The following is a 9,507-nucleotide window of genomic DNA, read 5'->3' as shown; positions in this document are numbered from 1 at the left end:
GTGAGAAGCAACAAAAAGAAAACCATACTTGATTCTGACAGAAAACTGCTGTCTGCTTCCAAATTACATTCTGTACAAAAAGCAACCCTGAGTCTCATCAGCGGGTCAGCCGCTCCGCAGCCTCTCACCGTTAGCCTCTGTGGTCCGCCCCTCCAAACGCAATCGCTCCTAACACCACAGTGCTCCCTTCCTCATCGAGTCAGAGGACCCTCGGGTGGGTGAGTCAAACATAAACACACACACACACACACACACACACACACACACACACACACACACACACTGCTCCTTGTTGGAATTGTGTTGGCATTTTTGTAGCTTGGACAGCATGTGGGATGGAAACCAGCGCCACGACAGGGAAGTGTGACAATCGACAGGGAAGTGTGACAATCGACAATCGCTCTTTTTCAGGTTCCCAGATCCCATCGTCTTCACTCTGCTCTCTCCTGCACGACTGGCTGCTTGCTTGATGCTGGCTTCCTGTGTTTGTCTAATCAGGAGTAGATGGTGATGACTTCACTTCCTCCGCCTCTCACCAACAGCACACGCTCCAATCCTTCTGTCAGGACCTCCAGGAACTCCATGTCTGCTCACTGAATTAACGAACTTCTCATACTATGTTACTTTGATAATATAAATGAATTCTTTTAAATAAATGAAAAGCTTATACGTTTTAATAATCATGTTAGTAAGCAAAATTTAACTAAATTTCCTTTCGTCTTTAAGGCTTTAGTGATTTTGTAATTAATTTTTTAAACCCTGTTTAAGCCATCATAAAGGTGTCTGCTGTAACAAAAGTACACTCAGTGACTGCAAAAACAAGCGCCTAACATTTAATTTGGTGCAGACTCGGGGTTAAGGATACAGTTCTCATCTCCTTCGGTGTTCCTGGGAGGTCCAGGCATGTTGAGCAGGACGATCCGGGCGTCGTGGGATCTGTTGACGATGACCTCGTTGAGTTTGACGGCAGTGTGCATTCGCCTGACGTTGGAGTGGTCCCTGGAGGAAAAATGAGATGCGTTAAAGGACCTGGTTAGCGCGGATCTCAGTGTCACAGAGAAACCTGCTGTGTCTGCTCACGGCCTGATGCTCAGCATGTCCCTGAAGCCCTCGGGGGTGGAGCAGCCCGAGTGCGTCGCTCTGTATTGTGTGGTCTTCTCTTTGGTCCAGGTCATCTGAATGCGGCGGTGGTGCTCAGAGCTGCCGCCGCCGCCGCTCGCCGCCCGGTCTCGCTCGCCGCCGTCTGTGTCATCTTCGTCGTCTGAGCCGATGCTCGTCAGACGCAGCATGGAGTTACGATCCTTCACCAGCTGGGCCTGGCGTGTGAAAACACACAAACACGCTCTCTCTCTCATCTCTTTTTCCAGCCTTTTCTTCCACCTCATTGGCAAACCTCTCTTTTCTACAGTCATTCCTGACTCCTGCCTCTCTCCGTCTCTCTGTACCTGTCTGTCTCTGTCTCCTCTGGAGGTGTTTGGCGTGAAGGGTCCAGGACTTTTGTACCTGGGGGAAAGATACGCCTACAGAAAACACAAGGTCACCTAACTCCCCAAAATCAAACACAGCCTGCATCTACTCTGGTGGGCACTGAAGCACAACTACAGGGACACGGCAGTAAATAAAAAAGGCCCGAGACAAAAAGCTTCTGAAAATCTGAAATGAGAATGAGTGTGAAGGGTAGAGGGAAACAAAGATGACAGAACAGTTAAAGGAAGAAGCATCTGACACATGTTAGCATTAACTGAACCCTTCAGATAAAGAACTGGACTGACAGTGAAATAAATGTGGATTTGATCTACATTAGGGAGGTCAAAGGATTCACTCTGTAACAATTCAGTGTTTTATTTAAAGCAGGGGTTTTCAAACTTTTCCCTGACACACCCCAATGAAGAACCCTGGAAAAAGTTCACCCCACCATCCTGTAATTATTAAGATCATATTATTTTATTGTGTCTCCCCATAGAGGAAAATCATGCTGGACTGCTGCATCAACGCTAGACAACACCAAACATTACGATAACATCACATGTAATGGAAGTGTTTTTAGGAGGCACAGGCTTCAAAAATTAAAGCTGCAGTTACATTAAAGCTGCTCCATGTGAATGTGACAGTGCTGGTGTACATTTAAGTTACTCCTCTGGTCTGAAAAGAGAAGTCACAGCTCACATTTCTAATATATGATTTGTTTTCCTTAAATGCCAGCAGGGGGCGACACCTCCTGACCCTGAGTTCAGCTCACTGTGTAAATTTTGTTTCTAAGAGCGTGAGAGGAGCGTATGCTTGCAGTTTCAGTCCCAGCTTCGTGAAGACACTTCACAAACCGACGGCTGACGTCACGGTGACCACATCGCTTTTTTCCCTCTCAACTCTTCATCTGAAGGGCTCAGCTGCACTCACAGCTGTTCAGAGGGTTTCACTCTTTACTTTGACAGCGTGTCCTGACTGCAGGCTACTCTACAGAGTCTAATCTGCTCTACTTCAGACAGCTGTTGCTTCTCTACTGCGCAAACTTACATCATCAAAACTCCAGCGTACCCTCTGAGGAGATGAGAGGCAAAAGGAGGCGACATGAACGTTTAACAAACATCTCAATGCAAGTTACCGTCTGCAGTGCTTTTTTTTGTCAGTAGCCCGTGTCCCTTACCATGAGTGTTACCCACCAGGATTTCTTTGCTATCACCTCAGTACACTGCACTTTAGTTTCTTTAGCAACCTTTGGACCTTAACACTGAGCTCTTTCTCCTTAAATCTAATTTAATCTGGAAGAAAACGGTGACCTCAAAGACAAAACATGGCGTCTGTACTGGGAACCTGATCTCCACTTTGTTCCAGCTTATTTTTGCAGAACAAAAAATATTATTTTTTATATTTCCTTAAACTCCTGAACTCACAGCTGACCTTGACCTCTAACCTCACCTGAGACCTTGTAGCTCCACCTGCCTCTGGCCTACCATTGTTGCTGCTACTGCTAGGGCTCTCCTGGTGAAAGTGGTGGACAAATGCTTGTTAAGACCCAGCTTGCATAAAGTTTCAAACTCCTAATCAACCCTACACAAACCTGCGGGCATTTTTCACACCACACAAAACCCCGCTGTAAGCTTTCCACACCTACCTCTCTGTCCCGATCAGATTTAGACAGTCGCATCTGTCTGAGCATCTGACACCTCTGCTCCATCATCAGCGTCCTCTCATAGGTATATGCACTGATGTCACTGTCGTGCTGAGAAGAGGTACATGGACATGCTCAGAAGAGGTGAGAAAACAGCTGTTGTAGAGATTAGTGGAAATCAGACTGGAATTTATATTTTACTGAGATCTTAGGTCCACATTTAACCTTATATTCACACAGTGGTTCAGTTTATGCACTTTAAGAACTTCATCCAGTTCAGAATTAACATTACACGCATGTCTTTGCACTGCAGAAGAAAGGGGGAGTGCCCGAAGGGATTTAAAGCAGGTTCCTTCTGTCTGTTTTCATGTTTAAAGAATTCAATCCACCAGAGGCCTCAACACAAAACTCTGGTGTACTCTGAAGTGCAGAGAGAGACACCTCCTGCTCATAGGCTTAATCATCACAGTAGAATCTCTTTAGTCAAGAAAATGAAAGTATTACCTGTTTATTTTTTATGTAAAAATCTGTGATTCAACAACAACATAAATACGATCTTAAAGGCTGTAAAAAATTATGCATCTACATGTTTCAGCTGGCGAACCAGTGCAGCCATTAAAGGTGAATATTTCAGTCAAAGTGCAAGTGGTCAGACCCGGTAATATGTATATATATATATATATATTATTTTTATTAGGGGTGCAACGATGCGTACCATCTCCACTACTTCCACCTCAGCATCGATGCGTAGCTGATAGGTGAAGGTTAACAAATCCTTCTTCATCTGGATGGAATTATCCTCCATCTGGGCCACTGTGAAGATTCGCATTGAACACTTGCGCCACACCTGGGCAGAGACAGAGCAGAGGGTTCAGCGGAAACTTTAAAGGCTTTGTTAGAGTTTAAGATCAACACTTTGTTTTCTTGCCTTGTGTTGTCGCAGGAGGAAAGGCAGAAGCATCAGCATCCCGCCGTCATGGACGATCCACCACACATCGATGTAGCCCTCTGTGCAGGGCTCGGAGTTGCTAGGGAACAGGGAGATGTTTTTGGGCACCAGAAGCGCAAGGTGGGCCGCTGTGGTCACCCGCACTGTGTCTGAAAGGAGGAAAGAGGGCGTCGTTAGCTTGTTAACTCTGAAACAACCCCATTAACCGCTTTGCTGTCCTCTCTTGACTCACTGATGAAGGTCTTCCAGGACTGTGGGTCCTCGCTTTGCCTCCAGGCGTGAGGCCAGCCCATCACCACAGTGTTGGGTTTCATTCCTCCCAGGCCACTTGACTGGATCATGTGGCTGATCCCATCACGTGGCTTTTGAGCCACGATGCACTGGCAGAAGCCCTTCACGCGCTCCTTATCCATCAGGTGCTTCAGAGTCTGAGGAAAGAAGGATAAAAGGTCCAACTCCACATTATCTGAAAGCAAATACATTTCCACCCATCAATAACAAACGGCCCTACCTGCTCAGCAGCGAGCGCCTCTCCATAGCTCTGCAGGTAGTTCCCGGGGACAACAGTGCCAACAATGGTCAGGCCTTTTCCCGCCTTTAGCTGGCTGGCAAACGTCAGGAGCCGAGGAGACTTGACGTGGGCGTCTTCGTCCAGTTTTAGTAACACCAAAAGCTGAGGCCTGGACACGGACAGACAAGGCGATGAACAAGAGCATGTGTGCGTTAGTGGATTATTCCTAAATATTAGTGACAGCAGAGCCTCAGATTGTCTGTCTTTATGCTGTCTACATTTTTGAATGGGTTTTGAAAACGTCACAGCCAAGTGCTCAGATAAACAAAATAAAAGTAAATGGAGAATTGGTCATCTATAATTCAATGCTAACTTGATAAACATCAGCTGAGGACTGTGAGACATGATGGAAGCGCTGGAAAGGGTAATAAAGAGGCCTTTCATTTAGCCTGATGTGCATCTCCCCAGTTGTGAAACCAAAGCACCACTATGAGGCAACTCATTTTCAGAGTTCGCTCACCCCCTGTCCTCCTGTCTTGATGCAGTTAGTTCAGCTCAGTCAGCATCATTTGAAGCACATAAAGAGACCCAACAAAGTCACACGGAGGCCCCATGGCTGGCTAACATGTCAAAATGTAATTACATAGCAACAAACTGAAATTCAATTTATTTGTGAAAGAAAACCAGTGTCCAGCAACCTGGAGCTCTCCCAGATCTGTTTGAAAGTGACAGTAGTGACCTGCAGTGTTTAATTTACTGATCTGCTATACCTAGTACTGCACACCAAAAGAGACTTGGCACATTAAAATCATCAGATTCTTGTTTATAATGCTAAATGTGACGCAGATTCTGATGATGTCTTGCAGCTTTACTCCCAGCACTGCACGCAAACTTAAGTGCAAACAGTTCATCAACTTCTAACAGGTCAACTTGCATCCTGTGTTTGTGAGACATTTCAATACCTCCAGTTTTTAGTATGCGGTGGTCCTTCTTCCAGCCTCAGCAGAGCATAACGGGCAGCGCTGAGTGACAGACCACGGATCCCATCTCCCCACTCCTTCTCTGCCCTGATACACAACCACACCCAGAAAATATAAGAGAACATACGGGTATATTTATTTATTCACAAACAGTATACACTGTACACTCTTCTGTTCCCCTGAAAATAAAATAAACATGTTAACACGAAACAGACATGTTTACACACCAGTCTGTACATGCACAATCATGTAGAGGGAGTACATCTCCATGGCAACATACCCTTGATACTCAATGTACTTGTAGATCATCCCGGCAATCACCATGGCAACGATTGCGTAGTACCAAGAGGATATGAACATGAGCGCCAGGCAGAAAGTCATCCCCAGAAAGGACAAGCTCCTGGACAGATGAGCAGAGCAGACGTCAGGGGGGGGGGGGGAGCGAGAGAGAGAGTGAGTGAGTGAGTCTTTGGTAGTACCAGTGGTAGTATGAGAAGCGAGGCCTCCAGTTGGGTGTCCTCAGGAGGGTCTGAAGGGCACAGGCCAGGTTCACAAACAGGTAACACATAAGGAAGAACCTGGAAAGAGGGTTGGAGATTCAAACTGAGGTGATGAAGGCAGACTAAATGTGCACATGCACACACATGTAACATAACTGCATCTTACATTGTCAGAATAGGAGCCACCATGTCCAGAGATGCGATGAGAACCCCCAGCTCAGCTATCAGAGCTGTCAGCAGCAGAGCCCACGTAGGTTCCCCGTTAGCTTTCCCGTGGCCAAAGACCTGCCAGAAACACACAGAGTTCAAATATACACACACAGACCCAGCAAATCACACTATGTTTAAGGAAATGGCAAGTACTGCAAATGAAAAAATAAAATCTGAGGGTTGTTATTACATAGAGAGTGGAAGGAGGCAATAGCCTGAGCACTGAGAATCAAAGAAATAATCAAAAGCTTCGGTGAAAGGCAGGAATTGGAGAGAATACAGCATCTCCAGGTAACTACAAATTACACTCAAACTACCTAAATAAATAAACAGAAAACATAAAACACCATCACTTTAAAGCATTTTAAAGCACCACAGTTCCATCAAGGTATTTGCACACTGTCTTCCCCTGCTGCAAGATGTTTCTGTATGCAAGTGGAAAGAACTGAAGTATGCAGCATAAATACATCAGTAATTCAACATCAGTAGGGATTTCTGCTTCATACAGCATCATTAAGTTAATCCTGAGCACAACAAGAATAAAGGAGAAGTGCTTGGACAGTCCCTGTAATTAAACTGAAAACTAGCAGCTCTAACCCGGAGGAAGGGGATGATGTTGTCTTTGGCGATGGCCTGCAGGAGTCGTGGAGCGCCAGTCAAAGACTGGAGGCCCGCGCCACATGTGGAGAAGAAGGACCCGATCACAATGACCCACGGCGAGGGCCAAGCCAAAGTCCCCACCACCAGATTGCCTTTAACTGAATCTCCAAACCTGCAGAAGTAACAACACATGAAGTAGTTTAAGCATCAAAGTCCTTCTGCCTCACATACAACACAACACATGCAAATACAAACACAAGAGCAGGTGTACTGACTTGTCTCTGAGGACCACCCCCTCGATGCAGGCTCCAAACAACACGACATTGCTCAGATCTGGATGAACAGCAGGTCAGGAAAAAAACAAAACAAAACAATACAAAGTACTTTCAGTGCCACGAAAATCGGACTGTGCTGAGAAAATTCGAAGAACTGCCTCTCAGTCATACGCCTCCACTGCCCGGTCGAGATACGCCATCCAGTCTCTGTGGACTCTCCACATAAATCACAACAGCACTCGCCTCAAGGTGCTTTATATTGTAATATAAAGACCCTACAGTAGCACAGATGCCCCCCTATAAACAAGAACCTGAGGACAGTAGGAAGGAAAAACTCCCTTTTAACAGGAAGAAATCTCCACCTCACCCTCAGACACGACCAGTTGAGGGGATGAAGACAGGACAAAAAACACGCTGTGGAAGAGAGCCAGAGATTAACAGTAACTAATAATTAAATGCCGAGTCATGTGCCAACACTCAGAGTGAAAAAGATGAGTGAAGAAGAAACACTGAGTGCGTCACGGGAAGCTCACAACAGCCTAGGACTATTACAGAGTAACTAAGGGAGGATTCAGAGTCACCTGATCCAACCCCAACTATAATTCTTTTTAATTATAATTGTTTTATTTTCAAAAAGAAAGGTTTTAAGTTTTAAAAGCAGAGATAGTGTCTGTCTCCTGGATCAAAACTGGAAGCTGGTTCCATAGAAGAGAGGCCTGACACTGAAGCCTCTGCCTCCCATTCTACCTTTAAATACTTTAGGAACAACAAGTAAGGCTGCAGTCTAAGGGTGAAGTGCTCTAGTGGGGTAACAGCGAGAATGGTGAGCAAACTAAAGGTGAACTTTCGACCTTTGACCTTGATCTTAACCTTTGATTAGCAAATTTCAATCAGTCCACCTTTTAAAAAACAAAAAACACAATTCAAGGTATTCTCAGATGGATGTAAGGATGGACAGACAGCGTGAAAATAAAACAGGTGGACAGACTTAATCCACTAACAACACAACATTATTCTCATTAAATATTTCCATGATCAGCATTTAGGTTAAAAACTTCAGAATTGTGTTGTAGCATCTTAAATTGTGCTTTGAGTTGCTTTTGAATTTGAGTGCATGAAAGTTCAATCAAATTGTCAGATGAAAGGATACAGACTAAAGAGGTGGTGAGGATGGCGAGGATGGTTCCGATGGGGATGGAGCGCTGAGCATCTTTTAAATCCCCCGACCGGTTGGAGCCGGCCATGATTCCTGAGAAACAAAATCATTCAAAGGAAGAGGAGATAAGTGATAACTCAACAGCTTTGTGCTTAAAATATCAACTTTAATGTTACACTGAATATACCACAGTTTTTTAATAAACACCCTCATGAGTGAAATGTGTGATCAATATTTCAAATCAAAGAGAATCCATCTCCATATTTTTTCTTTTTTTAAAGTGTTTTCAAGCTAAAAAGTGAAAATAAAGCCAACTGCACAGACACAAACAGAAATCCAAGAATAGATGCCTGACAGGTTTGATCCTGAATCAGCAGCTGCACCGTGAGCGGGAATCAATATCACGCCTACAGCGCTTTTCCTGTCAATGATCCGTTTTCATCACTGAACCAAGCCAATATTAGGTTTAAATTTCTTATATGCTTATATTTCTGAATTAACACTGAATGGAGCCCAGTTAGTATTTTAGGGGCGTCTGTACCTGTGACCGAGGGGAAGAAGATGCCCACGAGCACTGTGAAGGAGGTGGTGATGTCAGCAAACACGTACGGATAGCGATCAGAGGCTGGGTGTGCAACTTGAGAGGTGTGGAGGGATCTTTTCTCCAAAACATCCCCTTTGTGGAGGTATGTACTCCACAGGTTCTCTGTTAAGAGGGAGAAAAAAAAACCCATGTAAGATCAGTCATTGACATTGGCAGAGGATAAACATTCACCTACACATTCACATTTATTTAGATTTAGAGGCCCTAATTAGTGTAGCATTAGTAAGCTGCTATAATATCTGCCTCCGTCTCCTTTGATAAAACATCCTCCAACTGCTGCTTATCCAGGGCTCAGTTGTAGGGGCGACAGCCCTAGCCAAGAAGTCCAAACCTCCCTCTCCATAGCCACTTCTCCACCTTATCCAGGGGGACATTGAGGCATTCTCAGGCCAGCTGAGATGTAATCTCTCCAGCATGCCCTGGGTCTGCCCCGGAGCCTCATTCCGGTATGACGAGCCCAAAACACCTCAGCCAGGAGGCATCTTAGTGAGATGCCTGAACCACCTCAGCTGGATTCTTTCAATGAGGAGTAGTAGTGGCTCTACTCTGAGCCCCTCTTCCATCACTGGACTCTTCACCCTTTCTCTAAGATAGAGTAAAGTCAAAGATTGAC

General features: G+C 45.1%; 1 protein-coding gene across 1 annotated transcript in view; it reads right to left on the bottom strand.

Annotated features, from left to right (window-relative positions):
• Window positions 1-221: 221 nt before the first annotated feature.
• Window positions 222-9,507, bottom strand: part of slc12a6 (solute carrier family 12 member 6) — a 30,732-nt gene continuing 21,446 nt past the window's right edge. The window contains exons 11-26 of the mRNA XM_085349431.1: window positions 8,832-8,996; window positions 8,285-8,383; window positions 7,135-7,192; window positions 6,857-7,031; window positions 6,216-6,334; window positions 6,029-6,127; window positions 5,830-5,949; window positions 5,532-5,636; window positions 4,570-4,738; window positions 4,291-4,486; window positions 4,038-4,207; window positions 3,825-3,956; window positions 3,113-3,220; window positions 1,081-1,316; window positions 866-999; window positions 222-586 (exon numbers count right to left, since the gene is read on the bottom strand). Coding sequence (XP_085205557.1) covers window positions 495-586; window positions 866-999; window positions 1,081-1,316; window positions 3,113-3,220; window positions 3,825-3,956; window positions 4,038-4,207; window positions 4,291-4,486; window positions 4,570-4,738; window positions 5,532-5,636; window positions 5,830-5,949; window positions 6,029-6,127; window positions 6,216-6,334; window positions 6,857-7,031; window positions 7,135-7,192; window positions 8,285-8,383; window positions 8,832-8,996 — 2,177 coding nt within the window. The 3' untranslated portion in view covers window positions 222-494. The remainder of the gene's footprint in view (window positions 587-865; window positions 1,000-1,080; window positions 1,317-3,112; window positions 3,221-3,824; window positions 3,957-4,037; window positions 4,208-4,290; window positions 4,487-4,569; window positions 4,739-5,531; window positions 5,637-5,829; window positions 5,950-6,028; window positions 6,128-6,215; window positions 6,335-6,856; window positions 7,032-7,134; window positions 7,193-8,284; window positions 8,384-8,831; window positions 8,997-9,507) is intronic.

This window comes from Diplotaxodon limnothrissa, linkage group LG3, assembly GCF_057381915.1.
Source record: "Diplotaxodon limnothrissa isolate DT_005_m linkage group LG3, D_limnothrissa_male_GT1.1, whole genome shotgun sequence".
NCBI classification, from domain to species: domain Eukaryota; kingdom Metazoa; phylum Chordata; class Actinopteri; order Cichliformes; family Cichlidae; genus Diplotaxodon; species Diplotaxodon limnothrissa.
Note: the sequence above shows the minus strand (reverse complement) of the source record. Positions and strands in the feature narration are given on the sequence as shown.